The sequence below is a fragment of the Crinia signifera genome, chromosome 3, assembly GCF_055691185.1.
Source record: "Crinia signifera chromosome 3, ASM5569118v1, whole genome shotgun sequence".
NCBI classification, from domain to species: Eukaryota; Metazoa; Chordata; class Amphibia; order Anura; family Myobatrachidae; genus Crinia; species Crinia signifera.
This window is the reverse complement of record NC_139219.1, coordinates 324,894,668-324,912,727: the sequence shown is the minus strand read 5'-3', so window position 1 is coordinate 324,912,727 and position 18,060 is coordinate 324,894,668. Positions and strand designations below refer to the sequence as shown.

At 48.8% G+C, this 18,060-nt stretch overlaps 1 protein-coding gene across 4 annotated transcripts in view; it reads left to right on the top strand.

The window, feature by feature from the left end:
* The window catches only part of NCOA1 (nuclear receptor coactivator 1), a 261,684-nt gene that overhangs the window by 216,756 nt on the left and 26,868 nt on the right, over nt 1-18,060 (top strand). For all 4 annotated transcript variants that reach the window (XM_083178823.1, XM_083178822.1, XM_083178824.1 and 1 more), the window contains 7 exons: nt 1,637-1,814; nt 2,651-2,830; nt 5,108-5,203; nt 5,863-6,003; nt 6,688-6,835; nt 7,095-8,448; nt 11,181-11,355. In XM_083178823.1, the coding sequence (XP_083034949.1) occupies nt 1,637-1,814; nt 2,651-2,830; nt 5,108-5,203; nt 5,863-6,003; nt 6,688-6,835; nt 7,095-8,448; nt 11,181-11,355 (2,272 nt within the window). The remainder of the gene's footprint in view (nt 1-1,636; nt 1,815-2,650; nt 2,831-5,107; nt 5,204-5,862; nt 6,004-6,687; nt 6,836-7,094; nt 8,449-11,180; nt 11,356-18,060) is intronic.

Below are 18,060 nucleotides of genomic sequence, written 5' to 3'. Positions count from 1 at the left end.
ATCATAGAACAGGGGACTAGTAGTTTCCTGCCCCTACTACCAGCCAATCATAGAACAGGCCACTAGCAGTTTCCTGCCCCTACTACCAGCCAATCATAGAACAGGCCACTAGCAGTTTCCTGCCCCTACTACCAGCCAATCATAGAACAGGCCCCTAGCAGTTTCCTGCCCCTACTACCAGCCTATCATAGAACAGGCCCCTAGCAGTTTCCTGCCCCTACTATCAGACAATCATAGAACAGGTGGCTAGCAGTTTCCTGTCCCTACTATCAGCCAATCATAGAACAGACGGCTAACAGTTTCCTGCTGAGGTTGGCTTCCGGAATTTTTTGTCCTTAAGAAAAAGGGGCTTATTAGCTCATATAATTCCTGTACTCTGCAACCCACCCGCAGTGCGCAATCTGGCTCTGAATGCTGGGATGCGGTTGTGGCAAATGGGCAATTTAGCAGCAGAATGTGCCCCCACACTGGGGGGGGGTTATACTGGTTCACTCGCAAGGGCACAATCACTCAAAGCACTGCAGGTGGGGCTGATGTTACATGTGCAGAGAGAGTTGGATTTGGGTGGGGTTTGTACTTCAAACTGATATCTATATTGCAGTGTAAAAATAAAGCAGCCAGTATTTACCCTGCACAGAAACAAAAACACTCACCCAAATCTAACTCTCTGTGCACATGTTACATCGGCCCCACCTGCAGTGGTGTATATGGTTTTGTTCTTTTGGAGAGTGATTGTGCGTTTGAGAGTGAACCAGAATAACCCCCTTGGAGTAGGCACCTAGTGCATGTCCTAAACTGTGTCTCTCAGTGTCGGCTTTGACACAACATTTATTGTATAATTATATATTTAATATGATTTCTTTTTACCAGAATGACACAGAATCCCACAAAATGTAACTAGATTTCTGCAAAGTAGGGATCAGTACTATCTCCTATTTCCATCCAAATAAGTTTGCACTTTGCAGCCAGAGTAAAGTCCCTTAGTAAATAAGGCTGTTAAGGATGATAAATAGTGTGACTTTTGCACTCTGAAAATAAAGTTTTTTTTTTTTTTTCTATTTTCTTTTATTGCTGTTGTAAAACCCAGGGTAGATTTACAGTATATTGCCGTAATACAGCACAGCTTGTCCCATAGCACAGGGTTGCCTACCCTCCCGGAATGGCCGGGAGTCTCCCGAAAATCCCCCACCCCAGGGTCTCAGAGAAGGGGGTGGAGCTAAAATGTCACAATCACGTCATTTTAGCCCCGCCTCCTCCACAAAGATCTGCAAATTAGTCTATTTTGCATCATGGGGGCGGGGTTAATGACGCCACGCTCAAGCCCCGCCCCCAGAACTGCTGCTGAAAGTCTCCTCTCCGGGCTTCTTCCGGATTGAAGATTCTCAAAGTCGGCAACCCTGCCATAGCATCAAGCTCATGACTTAGATTCCCAGACCGTTTCCATCTGTGTGGAGTTTGTATGTTTTCACATATGTTGTCGCAATTTAAGTACACAGTAATAATAATGCCAATGGAGCGAAACGCGTTAGCCATGTGCACCAACACTTTACAAGCACCAGATGGTAATAGAAGTGGACTATGGAGGTTTTCTTCCGTTCACCTTACACCCTCATTTCTCTGTTCCTATGTGTTCCAGGCTCTGGACGGTTTCTTCTTTGTCGTGAACCAAGAAGGCCGGATTGTCTTTGTCTCAGAAAATGTCACCAACTACCTGGGATACAAGCAGGAGGAGCTCATGAAGGACAGCGTGTACAGCATTCTGCATGTGGGGGACCATGACCAGTTTGTCAAGAACTTGCTTCCCAAGTCTCTAGGTAACGAGCCACGAATACAGAATGTAGTTGATCTAGGTCCGGCATGGCCCTCCAGCTGTTGTGAAACTACAAATCCCATCATGCCTTGCCACAGTTTTAGGGTATGCTAAAAGGATGGCAAGGCATGCTGGGATGTGTAGTTTCACAACAGCCGGAGGGCCACAGTTTGGCCATGCCTGTTCTAGGTTGTATCTGTTACCTCGTGTAGTCTCTGCGAGGCATTCTCTGCCTCACCGATGCCAGCCGCCCATCAGGAAGTGACTCAGGGCTCGTTTCCACAAATCGATGTCTCGAATCGCCATTGAGGGTCTGGCTGCGGCCTACACGACAATGCAGCCTGTTTGCATGAGTATTGCTGGATCCTACAGAATTCTGATTAGTAGCTGCCAATAAGATTGTGGTTTATCAGTGTGTATAATTATGAGGCCTGCCAACAGCACCTGTTTTTGACTTGTATTTTCCACACGATTATCACAGGAAACACTTTTTATCATGTCACCCTCAAGGCCGTGAGATGTGTGAGAAATTCCGACAGCAAACATACGTGTCCGTGGCGTGAGGGAAACATGTCATGTACAGTCCAGCTGTTGCATTACATTGATCTCACGCATTGTTGGTGTGTAAATCAGTTGTGGTTACCGACTATCAGTAAATATACCGGGACTACACATCCCAGCATGCTCCACTACAATTTTAGCATGTCTTACTAGCTAAACCGTGGTAAGGAATGCTGGGAAGTGTAGTTCCACAGCAGCTGGCGTGCCATAGGTTCTTTATAATTGCGTAACAAGTCAAAAAATAATTGTAATGCTACATTTTGTTGTCTGTCTTTTTAGTTAATGGGGTCCCGTGGTCCCAGGAAGCCAACCGGCGGAACAGCCACACGTTAAACTGTAGAATGCTAATCCGTCCCCCGGACGATGCAGGCACGGAGAACCAGGAGGCCCGGCAACGGTACGAAGTGATGCAGTGCTTTACTGTGTCACAGCCGAAATCCTTCAAGGAGGAAGGAGAAGGTGAGGTCCTGTTCTGTCCGCTGAGCTATGGGGGCACTTTATGTGGTTGTAGTTTGTTTATTTATATATATATATATATATATATATAAGCCATCGTGTGCGGGTTTTAGTCCATAAGAAAATGAGGTTAAAACCCAATTTCCTGTCTGTTGGCCCCTCCCACAACATGGCTGCCTCAGCGGTGCGCTAGTGAGCTGTACTTTTTAAATATTTCAATATCCTTCCTGCAATCCTCCGCAGCACGTGACCTGCACCAATTCCTCCGTGGGGCTGGGGCGTTGAACCCGTGTTGCAGACGTCCTCGCGTGCCCTTTATACAGAAGCGAAAGCGTACAGTGCGCATGAAGCACAGCATTTCTACAGAGGGGAATTGTTTATGCCGGCCTCGTCCGCAAGGGGATTTATTTCCCGAAAGTATGCAGAGCTTGGATACAAGTGTCGTGTTAAATCAAAGCTTTTATCAACAACCGCGCACAATATAGACAAGTCTCTGCAAGCTGCGTAGGAAATCTCAAGCTGAAATGCCGATGTTTGGTAATCGTACAGTACTGTGTATATATATATATATCTACGCTAGCAGCATTGGCTGTTTGTTTTCCCCCTTCGGTCGCACACATGGTGCTTGCGGATGAGTCACGTTTTAATTCCAGGCTATTATTGGCATCTTCACATGGCACCGCGCCACTTCCTGTGTGGCGAGCACATGAGCACGAGCACCGATACGATACAAATACAGAAGTGAGCTGCAAATTAGCAGAACAATAAGGTTACTAGAAGTCAGGTGTTATGTAACGTTACAGCATTACTCATCCGGTGTAATGTCAGACGCTGACGGCGCGGTCACCCGGTTGGGGCCCTAGCGCGTGTTAGGACTCAATAAACAATTAGCGGATAAAGCTAATTGGATGTTTGCACCCGGACTGCGGATACGCGGGGGTTTGCTGAATGCTGGGAAACAGGGATGATTGGCACAGAGTCAGCCTGGTGCGATCTGCTGCTGCAGATGTGACACCCCCCCCCCTCCTTTATTTATTAGAAGTATGGTAATACACTAACCCCCCCCCCCTGCAGCCTAAATGGCTCTTTACACTTCTGAGATTTTGTCAGATTTGACCCAATTCAGATGGATTGGGCCAATTTATCTGACAAAATCTGATGTGCCTGATGCTGTAGGATCCTGTGTGCATTGGGTCTAACCAAGAGATTGATCCTCCTGCACATAGGATACATCTCAAGTCAATCAGTTGGACAAGGGGGGAATTTACTCTCAAATTCCGCCTACAGCCTACTCCCCCCCCCCTCCTGCAGCCTTACCCTAACACCCCGCCTGCAGCCTAACCCTTCCCCCTGCAGCCTTACCCTAACACCACCCTGCAGCCTAACCCTCCCCTCCTCTGCGGCCTCACCCTAACACCACCCCCCTCCCTGCAGCCTAACCCTCCCCTCCTGCAGCCCCCCCCCCTGCAGCCTAACCCTCCCCTCCTGCAGCCTCACCCTCCCCCCTGCAGCCTAACCCTCCCTGCAGTCTTATACCTGGGGATATTCACCTATACCAGCTGCTTATTAGTTATCATTCGTATTCTGCCTTTGGCGCTCAGGTATCAGAGTTATTACATGTTATTACTTTGGTGAATTAGCCAATAGTGGGGGTTCATTTTTTATAAACAGTGCAAAGTAAAAGGTAGTAGCTTTTCCCTGCGCTGCTTCCATAATTGTCCACGTTTGAACTGTAAGTTTTGCTCAACCCATTGTATTTCTGGGGGGTTTTCAAAGTAAGTCGCTCTGAACATTTACACAAGCGGAAATTCCGCACAGAAACTCAAATCCACTTTCTTGAAATCACCGCCCCTCCACAGGACAGTGGCAAAGTATGGGGGATTGGTACCTTCATCCAATGCTCTGTGTCACGGCAATCTAATGTCACTGGGGCCCCCTTCCCTACAGACTGTAAGATCCACGAGTAGTAGCTCCTGCGCCCAGTCTCCTTTGTTGTGTTTCCCTTATCTGCCCATGGTGATACAGTAGGTACAGGTTTCAGCTTACGCTGCATCTTCCCATTGCACCCATTGTATCAGTGGATGTGTTGGGAGTTGTAGCGCTACTGTAATTGTCTGTTGTATTGTACCGTTCTCTATAATGTATTGATTTTCCCTCTTTACAGTACTGCGAACCAGTTGTGGAAACTTACTCTCTATAAATAAAGTCTAATAATAATGATTAATGCTTTGTATGTTGTGTGAGCGACTAACCTCTGTGGTCTCTCTCTGTCCCCCATAGATTTCCAGTCCTGCCTGATCTGCATTGCTCGGAGGCTACCTCGCCCACCACCTATCACCTCGCTAGAGTCCTTCATCACAAAGCAAGATGCTACAGGTGCGTTCTCCCCAGTTACGCGTTTCGCCATACCGTCACTTGAATGGATTTCACATCCTGTCATACAGAGTCATTCCCGTCATTTAAATATTATTATACGAAAGTATTGAGAGCTATCATTCTTTTATATTCATAGTCGTTGGTTTGGTGTCTACTTGCACTTTCAGCCCTCATCTGCGTCATGGCCATTGGGACGTTGCCCAGTCCGTCGTCCGTCCGTTTGACGCGGCAATGCACCTCCCCTTTTTTACCGCTGGAAATACTAGATTACCACTCTATCTCCTTGAATCGTGAGACTTTCCCCTCTCCATTAGCTAGTACCGTCGCGGATATAAATGTTGTGCTTAATTATCAACTTAGACTGCGGCACAGAAGATGTTGACAAATGACAATTTGATAACACTGATCGCTGGGCGCGACTCTATTCTTTAATTTCCTTTCATTGGCCCGGTGACAGGGTGCGTGAGAGGTTGTGTCAACACATCACTGAGAACCTTGCCCCAAATCCAGAAAAACTTTTCCTCCCGGCGAGGACAAGTCCCCAGACGTTATGCATCATTAAAGATAATTTTGTCATTTTTCTACTGCTCTTAACGGGGACTTCTTTTCCCAAGACAATAGTCTCAATAGTACAGTCACCCGGATCGTCTCTCTTTCAGGAAAAATCATCTCCATTGACACAAGCTCGCTCCGAGCCTCAGGCAGCACGGGGTGGGAAGACCTGGTCAGAAAATGCATCTACTCCTTCTTTCAGGCTCAGGGCTCTGAACCATCTTATGCCAAACAGCTGTTCCAAGAAGGTGAGTCTGCGTTTATCTCGGATATGTGAACATTTAACCCTCTGGGTGCCAACATCTCTGTGGGAGATGTAGAAATATCCGTTAAAATGCCGGCGTTGTGCACAGATTTGTTATATAAATTCAAATAAAGAATTTTTTGTTAAAATTTTTTTTCCTAAATAAGTAACATTACAGGTCATTACGATGAACAAAAATGTTTGCTTGGCAATTTTCACACCTATGTTGACACATTCACTGGGTACTCGAAGGGTTAAGCCAGGGCCCAACGTCTACGTCAGTTTTTCTCTTCCAGTCTCATTAACGCAGTGTTATCTACTTTCGCGCTATTAGTAGAGAGTCAATCTGAAATCTACTTGCAGAGCCCACCCTTCTGTATAGAACCATTCTCTTGGTCTCTGTCCCATAATCCCCCTTTTTCCCGCCACTTCTTTCCTGGCCAACATTTGATGATCCTCTCACAGCTGGGAGAGCTCCAGGGTGCACCCTAGTGGGCAGTGTTGTGCAGGACATTTTCGGAGGGTGTTTAATGACCACGTAGCATTTATTGGGGCCTTATCAGTACCTGTGAAATTCTCTTTTGAAGCAGAATTTGAATTTGCATTCAGGCTAAGAAAGGGAATTACTGCAGAAAGAAATGGTGTTTTCTATCAGTGTAACGACTTCATCTCTTGTGTCTCTGTGTAGTGATGATGAGGGGGACGGCCTGCAGCCCACCTTATAAGTTCACCCTGAGCGATGGAACGGAACTGAGTGCTCACACCAAGTGCAAATTATGCTACCCCCAGAGTCCAGACATGCAGCCCTTCGTCATGGGAATCCATATAATCGAAAGGTGATGGAAGGCATTGTTGTATTTCACACTCATGCTCTATTCTTCATGTAAATCGCCTTAAGTCATGTCTGTCTTTCCGGGCAGATTTGTATAGGACAACCGATAAGCCCAGGTCTCTACATTGGGCTCCGTTTTTTAGCATGTAACAAATGTGCCTTGAGATGATGTTCCCCTAGGCGGTTTTCCCCTATTTTCTGCTCTACTGGGTTGGGTGCATCAGATGTTGGTGGAATTCTTACAAGGTCTCTCTTTCTTTTAGGGATCAAAGCTCTCTTTGTACACAAGACAACACTAACTCAGGAATGTCATTACCACGACTCAGTCCCTCAGTTAACTCGACCATCTCGCCGGCTCCTGGGATGCCCTTCTCTTGTAACACCTCCCCATCCAGTGGCAGCATGCTGACCTCCAGTACAAACCAGCAGCCGGTCACTGGCCTGCACAATATCAGCAGTTCCAACACCAGCCAAGCAAACTATGGATGCTCTCCCGGAGGTCAGATCGGTACCAATGTTGCCTTAAATGTGGGACAGGCTGGACCCCAGAACAATAACAATCTAAACCTCAACAGTTCCCCCATGAGCAGTCCGGGGATCAGTCCTCCTCACTTCATGTCCCCAAGGCCCCGGAGTAGTCCAGGGTTGGTGCCCCGGCCTAGAGCTTCAGGTAATCCCTTTTCCCCCACAATGCCCACCATGCACTCCCCCGGTGGTATCTCAAGCAGTGGTTGCAACAACAATAACAGGCCATTCTCCAATGTCCCCACAAACTCCATGCCAATTCTGAATGAAGGACCTATGACCCCTGTAGGGTTCTCCTCCCCATCCCATGGCATGGGGGGTGGGGGTTGCACCACCAACAACAACAACGGTAGGTTGTTTTCTAATAACCCAATGAATCATCCTGTTCAGGCCATTAGCGAAGGACCTAATAACCAGGCCACGTACTCTACGACGTCTCCTGTTCTGCGGCAAGTCGGTCCTCAGAGTTCCCCCGGGAGGCTCAATATGCAGTCCGTAAAAATGGAACCCAAGGACAACGGGAATACCAATGACAGTCGAACCGGAGATGGAGACAGCAAAAGCTCGCTGGCTGCATCAAGTCAAAAATTTGTCAAACTTTTGACATCTACAGCGGAAAGCAAGTTGCGGGACGGGGATCCCAGTTGCCGAGATCCGCTGACTTGCCCCGTCGTCTCCAATTCCGGCTGCGGAAGCTCGGTCACTGGGACGTGCCCCTCATCTCACAGCTCCCTGACCGAGCGCCATAAGATTTTACACCGGCTCCTTCAGGAGGGGAGCCCTTCTGACATCACTCTGTCTATGGACCACGACAAGAAAAGCTCCGGGTCTGGCTGTTGCCAGAATCGGGGGAGCTCGTCGGAGATAAAAACGGAGCCTTACGGTGACAAGAAAAAGGACTCCAAAGATCAGCTTATACGGGACCTGCTGGACAAGGACGAGAAGGACGTGAAGCCCTCTCCTTCTCTGAGTCTGGATGATGTGAAGGTAAAAATGGAGAGCATGGAATCGGTCGGTCAGTGCAGTTCTGCCCCTGCCGCCAACATGGTAAAGCCCATCCAAGAAGACATCAAACTGGAGACGCAAGACCAGGTGAGCGTTTGGTCTTCTTTCCTGGAACATTAAGATTGCAGAGCGTAGAACTTGGGGCTTGTGCTAAACTAGTGCAGAGAATAAAAGGTGCCGTAACCCGTAGCAACCTGTTTGATTTGATTTTCTGAATAGCTGACCCTGGATTACAGCACCAATGTGCACTGTATCCCTCGTTTCTATAAGAGTAAATTACCTTAAACATATAAGTTATCACATATACAAGGGAACATGAATGTTATAATTGGTGTATATTTAAAGGTTAATTGGCTATATTGAAAAAAAAATACCTCTAATGTGCGTGCATGTGAAAGGGACAAAACCATTCTGCACGGCATTTGGGGCAGATGTAACAGGTGCAGAGACAGTTCGATTTGGGTGGGGTGTGTTCAAATTGATATCTAAATTGCAGTGTAAGAATAAAGCAGACAGTATTTACCTTGCACAGAAACAAAATAACTCCAACGCTCTCGGCACCTGCAGCGCAGCATGGTTTTGTTCATTTGAGCATAAATCAGCCCTGCGATCAGGTCTGAATGACCCCCATAGAGTGTAAGATACACAGAGGGACAGGGGCTGATGGGAATGACATAAATATTTCTACATGGTGTATAATAATATAACTAACTGCTAACAATAATAATTTGCAGTATGTAATAACAGAAGTAATGGTTAAGAATAATAATTTTTGCCTTTCTCACTGTTTTTATTGGTGTGCGATAACCGTCAGCTTGGATACATGTTTTTGTTAATATAGTGGGAAAAACATTTTTTACGTGACTACCACTAAGGCCAATTAGGGTCTGAGTTGCCGGAGGTCTGAGATTTCGTCCGGCAACGGGCGTTTTGTTAAAGTGGCAATCGTTTACAATTCAAAACCAGATTGGTTTTACATTGTAAATGATTGCCACTTTAAAAATATGTCCAATCTCAGACATAATCCCAGACCGCCGGCAATTTGGACCCCTTGGCACAGGCCGCAATAAGCAGAGGTTGGAGAGTTGTATCTGGATGACGGGACAGCGGTGACGCTATGCACGGGTCATGAAATATAGTATGGGATCTAACCAAACCCACAGACCCTTGCCCACTGACGCCTAGTACCACCTTGAAAAATAATATATGACCTGAAACGCGTCAGGTTCTCTGGACTATGTTGCCTTTGACAGTTAAGCTGGCGGATCCCTTACAATATTTCTGTCATTTCTGTATTTTATTTACGGAACACCACACAAAGGGCCTGATTCAGAGGGGATACAGTGTTGATGTCAGATACAGTGTAGCGATTTTTAGTAGAGTGGCACAGAAGTCCGATTGTCCGGCCGATGTGCCTCCGATATTCCCAGTGTTACTGCTTATGTACGTGAGCAGCGGGTGTGCGACGTCTGCAATAGGAATACCAGTATGAAAACGCACCTCTGAATATACGCTCAAAGTTTAGCAAGAACGATACTTGAATGAAAGGTTTCTCTCTATCATCGTGTGTATTTACGTTCTAGCATCTTTAATCATTACCGGTTATTACTTTACTAGCTGAAGTTGCCCAAAGTTTCATTCTTCAAATGATTGAATTATAAATGAGGTCATGTAATGTGTTCAACTCCCAACTGTCATCTACTCCACCTCCTAACTGTTACGTATTTGAAAAGGGACAGTTGGGAGCTGATTGGCTGTAGCACCATTTATAATATTCAACAAGTTTTCGCATTCACAATGAGTTCTGACACTTGTTGATAAGCTCTTAAAAATAAACGGCTTCTGCAATGTACTTTCACTTTGAGCTGTGACAGTTTTTACTTTCACTTTGAGCTGTGACCGTTTTACTGCAAACAAATTGCTTTCAATTTCTGTTATGACATGACATAACACACAAAGGAGTTATTTTCCCCGTCAAGTGGCCTCTAGTGGTCAGTGGCGGTACTTCACCTCACAGAGGTGAGGCGTAGTTAGCCTTTTATATATGTGTGTTTGTCAATGTTGCTGAGTGGACCAGGGCTAATTTTGGTGAAATAATTCCATTCGAGAGCCACTTAGTACTTTGTGCCTCAGGTGTTTATCAGTGTATTTCAGTGATGTCCTATTGAGAGATGCAGGGCACTTGGATTCCTATAGCGCTACAAATGACTGCTCTGTATGTTATTGATGTGAGTCGGTAGAGAAAGACCATGCTCCGATCTGGTTGTCTTCTGCTTGCCCCCACCACTGTCCCACTTCTTGTCTACACCCTCAGCCATCTTGCGCGGCCGCCTCTACACATGACTCCTTGAGATGTGCAGTTCTCCTAATATGCTCAATATCTGTTTATTCGTTCACTTACAAATCCCTCTCCTGTCCTCCGGATATGTATCTGCTTCTCTCCAGTAGATTTATCTGGCGTCTAAGTGAAATTAGAGGAATAAAGAGTCAACAGTCTTATTTATCCTGTCTTCTATCTGACTTGGGAGATGACCCCACGTCAGGCGTAAACCCTACTGTAATGTTTGGGTTTAAGTAACGGTTGGACAAGATGGCGTTCACCAGGAGCACCTGTTGAGGAGGCAGGGGCCACTGTACACCCGGTGGACCCGCTGCCGCATATCGCCAGGGAAGGTTTTTTGTTGGCCAAAGCTCCTGGCTCTGGTTCCGTCACAAAAGTGTCTATGATGTTGGGTCAAAGGTCTGCAATGGTGGTGTAGCAGAAGCATCCTTCTACCTGTTGTTCATGATATTAAAGTAAGTCTTGTCCATTTCTGTAGTTCTCGGCGGAGTTTGACCAACTGGACCAGCTGCTGCCTACACTGGAGAAAGAGGAACGGATGCCTGGGTTCGGGGCTTCTGACCGGACAGATGCTGGGTTAGCCATCAAGCCGAAAATGTTGCCAACGTCTCTGCAAACAGGCGCCGTGGCCAGGACCCCCACCGGACTGAACAGTAAGTGTTTCCTTTTGATGTAACAGTTCTATTTATATGATTAGATTTGGCTAGCCGAGTACTCGGTCAGATCACATGTCCCCAAGACCAAGCCTACTTGCAGTATGGTATCAAACCCTTATGAAGTTACATTTCACTCAGGGTGAAACGCGGAAGGTTATAACACGCACGATGGCTGGGTACATGTATAGGTTACAAATCTGTACAAGGTTCACACATCTCATACTCAATAGCTTTGGACACATTATTGTTCCTATTTCTGGGGTTTTATATAGTTACTGAGAGACCAGTAAGCACCAGTCTGGGCACAAGGAACCAGTCTTCGGCTATCATTTACATAGTATACTATAAGCAGTAGGGCCAGGTACCTGGATATTACCTATAGGTATAATGCAAAGCTTATGACGTGTGGGTCTAGGTAGGAGATGGCTCCGGCCTTGTCCGGTCTGGGGGGTATGTAGCACTGTCTGTGAGTGATGATCCTGTATATGTGGTGTCCCACGCTGTAATGCAGGGGCTGTGACGTGTGGGTCTGGGTAGGAGATGGCTCCGGCCTTGTCCGGTCTGGGGGGTATGTAGCACTGTCTGTGAGTGATGATCCTGTATATGTGGTGTCCCACGCTGTTATGCAGGGGCTATGACGTGTGGGTCTGGGTAGGAGATGGCCCTGGCCTTGTCTGGTCTGGGGGGTATGTAGCACTGTCTGTGAGTGATGATCCTGTATATGGGGTGTCCCACGCTGTAATGCAGGGGCTATGACGTGTGGGTCTGGGTAGGAGATGGCCCCGGCCTTGTCTGGTCTGGGGGGTATGTAGTACTGTCTGTGAGTGATGATCCTGTATCGGGTGTCCCCCGCTGTAATGCAGGGGCTATGATATGTGGGTCTGGGTAGGAGATAGCTCCGGCCTTGTCTGGTCTGGGGGGTATGTAGCACTGTCTGTGAGTGATGATCCTGTATATGGGGTGTCCCACGCTGTAATGCAGGGGCTGTGACGTGTTGGTCTGGGTAGGAGATGACCCCTGCCTTGTCCGGTCTGGGGGGTATGAAGCACTGTCTGTGAGTGATGATTCTGTATATGGGGTGTCCCACGCTGTAATGCAGGGGCTATGACGTGTGGGTCTGGGTAGGAGATGGCCCCAGCCTTGTCTGGTCTGGGGGGTATGTAGCACTGTCTGTGAGTGATGATCCTGTATATGGGGTGTCCCCCGCTGTAATGCAGGGGCTGTGATGTGTGGGTCTGGGTAGGAGATGGCTCCAGCCTTGTCTGGTCTCGGGGGTATGTAGCACTGTCTGTTAGTGATGATCCTGTATATGGGGTGTCCCCTGCTGTAATGCAGGGGCTATGATGTGTGGGTCTGGGTAGGAGATGGCTCCAGCCTTGTCTGGTCTGGGGGGTATGTAGCACTGTCTGTTAGTGATGATCCTGTATATGGGGTGTCCCACGCTGTAATGCAGGGTCTGTGACGTGTGGGTCTGGGTAGGAGATGGCTCCGGCCTGGTCTGGGGGGGTATGTAGTACTGTCTGTGAGTGATGATCCTGTATATGGGGCGTCCCACGCTGTAATGCAGGGGCTGTGATGTGTGGGTCTGGGTAGGAGATGGCCCCGGCCCTGTCCGGTCTAGGGGTATGTAGCACTGTCTGTGAGTGATGATCCTGTATATGGGGTGTCCCACGCTGTAATGCAGGGGCTATGACGTGTGGGTCTGGGTAGGAGATGGCCCCGGCCCTGTCCGGTCTAGGGGTATGTAGCACTGTCTGTGAGTGATGATCCTGTATATGGGGTGTCCCACGCTGTAATGCAGGGGCTATGATATGTGGGTCTGGGTAGGAGATGGCTCCGGCCTTGTCTGGTCTGGGGGGGTATGTAGTACTGTCTGTGAGTGATGATCCTGTATATGTGGTGTCCCACGCTGTAATGCAGGGGCTATGACGTGTGGGTCTGGGTAGGAGATGGCTCCGGCCTTGTCTGGTCTGGGGGGGTATGTAGCACTGTCTGTAAATGATGATCCTGTATATGTGGTGTCCCACGCTGTAATGCAGGGGCTATGACGTGTGGGTCTGGGTAGGAGATGGCTCCGGCCTTGTCTGGTCTGGGGGGTATGTAGCACTGTCTGTGAGTGATGATCCTGTATATGGGGTGTCCCACGCTGTAATGCAGGGGCTGTGATGTGTGGGTCTGGGTAGGAGATGGCTCCGGCCTTGTCCGGTCTGGGGGATATGTAGCACTGTCTGTGAGTGATGATCCTGTATATGGGGTGTCCCACGCTGTAATGCAGGGGCTGTGATGTGTGGGTCTGGGTAGGAGATGGCTCCGGCCTTGTCCGGTCTGGGGGGTATGTAGCACTGTCTGTGAGTGATGATCCTGTATATGGGGTGTCCCACGCTGTAATGCAGGGGCTATGATGTGTGGGTCTGGGTAGGAGATGGCTCCGGCCTTGTCTGGTATGGGGGGTATGTAGCACTGTCTGTGAGTGATGATCCTGTATATGGGGTGTCCCACGCTGTAATGCAGGGGCTGTGATGTGTGGGTCTGGGTAGGAGATGGCTCCGGCCTTGTCCGGTCTGGGGGGTATGTAGCACTGTCTGTGAGTGATGATCCTGTATATGGGGTGTCCCACGCTGTAATGCAGGGGCTATGACGTGTGGGTCTGGGTAGGAGATGGCCCCGGCCTTGTCTGGTCTGGGGGGTATGTAGCACTGTCTGTGAGTGATGATCCTGTATATGGGGTGTCCCCCGCTGTAATGCAGGGGCTATGACGTGTGGGTCTGGGTAGGAGATGGCCCCGGCCTTGTCTGGTCTGGGAGTATGTAGCACTGTCTGTGAGTGATGATCATGTATCGGGTGTCCCACGCTGTAATGCAGGGGCTATGACGTGTGGGTCTGGGTAGGAGATGGCTCCGGCCTTGTCTGGTCTGGGGGGTATGTAGCACTGTCTGCGAGTGATGATTCTGTATATGGGTTGTCCCACGCTGTAATGCAGGGGCTATGATGTGTGGGTCTGGGTAGGAGATGGCTCCGGCCTTGTCTGGTCTCGGGGATATGTAGCACTGTCTGTGAGTGATGATCCTGTATATGGGGTGTCCCACGCTGTAATGCAGGGGCTATGATATGTGGGTCTGGGTAGGAGATGGCTCCAGCCTTGTCTGGTCTGGGGGGGTATGTAGCACTGTCTGTGAGTGATGATCCTGTATATGGGGTGTCCCACGCTGTATTGCAGGGGCTATGATGTGTGGGTCTGGGTAGGAGATGGCTCCGGCCTTGTCTGGTCTGGGGGGTATGTAGCACTGTCTGTGAGTGATGATCCTGTATATGGGGTGTCCCACGCTGTAATGCAGGGGCTATGATGTGTGGGCTTGGGTAGGAGATGGCTCCGGCCTTGTCTGGTCTGGGGGGTATGTAGCACTGTCTGTGAGTGATGATCCTGTATATGGGGTGTCCCACGCTGTAATGCAGGGGCTGTGACGTGTGGGTCTGGGTAGGAGATGGCTCCGGCCTTGTCTGGTCTGGGGGTATGTAGCACTGTCTGTGAGTGATGATCCTGTATATGGGGTGTCCCACGCTGTAATGCAGGGGCTGTGACGTGTGGGTCTGGGTAGGAGATGGCTCCGGCCTTGTCTGGTCTGGGGGGTATGTAGCACTGTCTGTGAGTGATGATCCTGTATATGGGGTGTCCCACGCTGTAATGCAGGGGCTGTGACGTGTGGGTCTGGGTAGGAGATGGCTCCGGCCTTGTCTGGCCTGGGGGTATGTAGCACTGTCTGTGAGTGATGATCATGTATCGGGTGTCCCACGCTGTAATGCAGGGGCTGTGGGATGCTTTATATCACACAGTGACTTCTATGAGTGACCTGGGCAGAGGAATGAGCATTAATACTGCTTTTGGCCGATGTTGGAGGACATGCTGATGAATGGCTGAGCAGGGAGGGAGACAGGAGTGATATATTATATTGACTGAGCTGAAGGCTGAGCCCTTCCTTCACCTTTCCCGTCTCCGCTCTGTCCCCCCAAAGGGTCATAATTTAGCAGCAAGACTGGCAGATGTGCTGCGTATGCTCTGCAGGGTCCTTGTCCTGTTATTACAGATCCCGTGGCGATGCTCTGCAGCTCCGACTTATATGGCCGGGTATATGTAACACCCTCCTCTCCTGTATTTATCATTTGTCTTACCGAATCCACCTTCACATTAACATACATCATGGATCACAGGGGGAGGGTGGTGTCATGGTGACGGTCTACGCCGCGCTAGGAGCAGACAGAGGAGAATTGACTCCCTAACAAGCCACGTTGCAAAGCAAAGAATGATTGCAATCAGCACCTATCCCGCGAAGAGTGAACCAGAATAAGGCCCTGTGTTCCCACGACATTGGGTTTACACCCGGCAGATGTGACTGTCCACGTTTCCATGTTTTCCTGCCTCAGATTGGTCACTGGCCACCAGTGAGTTAATACAGCTGATATAATAATCTTAATTGGCGAGCACAAACAGCGAGGAATGTCAGAAGAATCTCAGGCAGGTTATTTCATGTCCAGGAAGGGGGGATAAGAAATGTTGGGTCACTTCCAAATGCAGCGCAACCTGCAGAGACTCTACACCGTGTCCTGCCTGCTAGTGGGCTCTGCAGAAGCGCAGCTATTGCCAGCAGTCTGTACGGACACTGTGCCGGTCTTCTGGGTCACCAGGACCTCTTAGTGAGTGGTGGAGAACCGTCACTCGTCTATGAGACCGCCAATGGGGGAGTGAAAGGTGGCTGTAATGGAGTGACACTTCCTATGTAGTGAGTGAGTGACAGCCCTGATGCTTCACTGGACATCTGTCAGCCACGGAAAGTGGTGTCTAATGGGGCTGGCAGCTGGTCCAGCCTGTGCCGCATTCTAAAGGTCACTTATGTAAGGACAGAACGTAAGAGGGGGGGACAGGGCCTTGAGTTTAGCTCCTCATACATACATACACACATACATACATACATACATACATACATACATACATACATATATACATACACACACACATACATACATACATACATACATACATATATACATACACACATACATATATACATACACACACACACACTTACTGTACATAGGTGTGGGAAACTGTCACTGCTGGCGTGCAGGATTGCTGAGCAGAGTGCGGGTGACAGAAATGCGGCTGGTGCAATTACCTGCGTCACATTTGTGGGCCTGTTCCATCCATTTCTCATTGGAAAACGTTCCTTATCCGTTCTCTGGGGACAAGCTCCCCAATTGTGGGTGCTCCGTCCATTGAAAATGAATCTCGAAATGCTAAATGAAATATATCCACGTGTATGGCGGCATAAACCAGTGCGCGGTCACACTTGGCTGGGAACGTGCAGATTCTGACAGCTACTCCGCAGATAGATGCCTTTCCGGCCTTGATCATAGCGTTCACAGTAATTAAGTTGGCATGCACAAAATCAACATGGAAAAATGTTCACATTTTTTTGGGGGTGTTGGTGAACACGACCCCCCCCCTCCCCACTCAGTTAGTGTGGCACACCCCCTTGCATACCTCTCCTCACTCATCATGCTTAAAGACAGGTGTCTCGCACCGCACTTAACTGTTCTTAATCATAGTCACCAATGTTCAATTATGAAAAATAAAAAAAAACATTGTGAAAAACTTGTGTGTGCTGCAATCCATAGAGATATGGTGGGTAACTGATAACCGGTAGGTGACGGGACCGGTGCCTACAACACTGAGATATGGGGGGTTACTGATAACCGGTACGTGACGGGACCGGTGCCTACAACACAGAGATATGGTGGGTTACTGATAACCGGTAGGTGAAGGGACCGGTACCTACAACACAGAGATATGGTGGGTAACTGATAACCGGTAGGTGACGGGACCGGTGCCTACAACACTGAGATATGGTGGGTTACTGATAACCGGTACATGACGGGACCGGTGCCTACAACACTGAGATATGGTGGGTTACTGATAACCGGTACGTGACGGGACCGGTGCCTACAACACAGAGATATGGTGGGTAACTGATAACCGGTAGGTGACGGGACCGGTGCCTATAACACTGAGATATGGGGGGGTTACTGATAACCGGTACATGACGGGACTGGTGCCTACAACACTGAGATATGGTGGGTAACTGATAACCGGTAGGTGAAGGGACCGGTGCCTACAACACAGAGATATGGTGGGTAACTGATAACCGGTAGGTGAAGGGACCGGTGCCTACAACACAGAGATATGGTGGGTTACTGATAACCGGTAGGTGAAGGGACCGGTGCCTACAACACAGAGATATGGTGGGTTACTGATAACCGGTAGGTGAAGGGACCGGTACCTACAACACAGAGATATGGTGGGTTACTAATAACAGGTACATGACGGGACCGGTGCCTACAACACTGAGATATGGGGGGTTACTGATAACCGGTACGTGAAGGGACCGGTGCCTACAACAAAGAGATATGGTGGGTTACTGATAACCGGTAGGTGAAGGGACCGGTGCCTACAACACAGAGATATGGTAGGATACTGATAACCGGTAGGTGACGGGACCGGTGCCTACAACACTGAGATATGGTGGGTTACTGATAACCGGTACGTGAAGGGACTGGTGCCTACAACACAGAGATATGGTGGGTAACTGATAACCGGTAGGTGAAGGGAGTGGTACCTACAACACAGAGATATGGTGGGTTACTGATAAC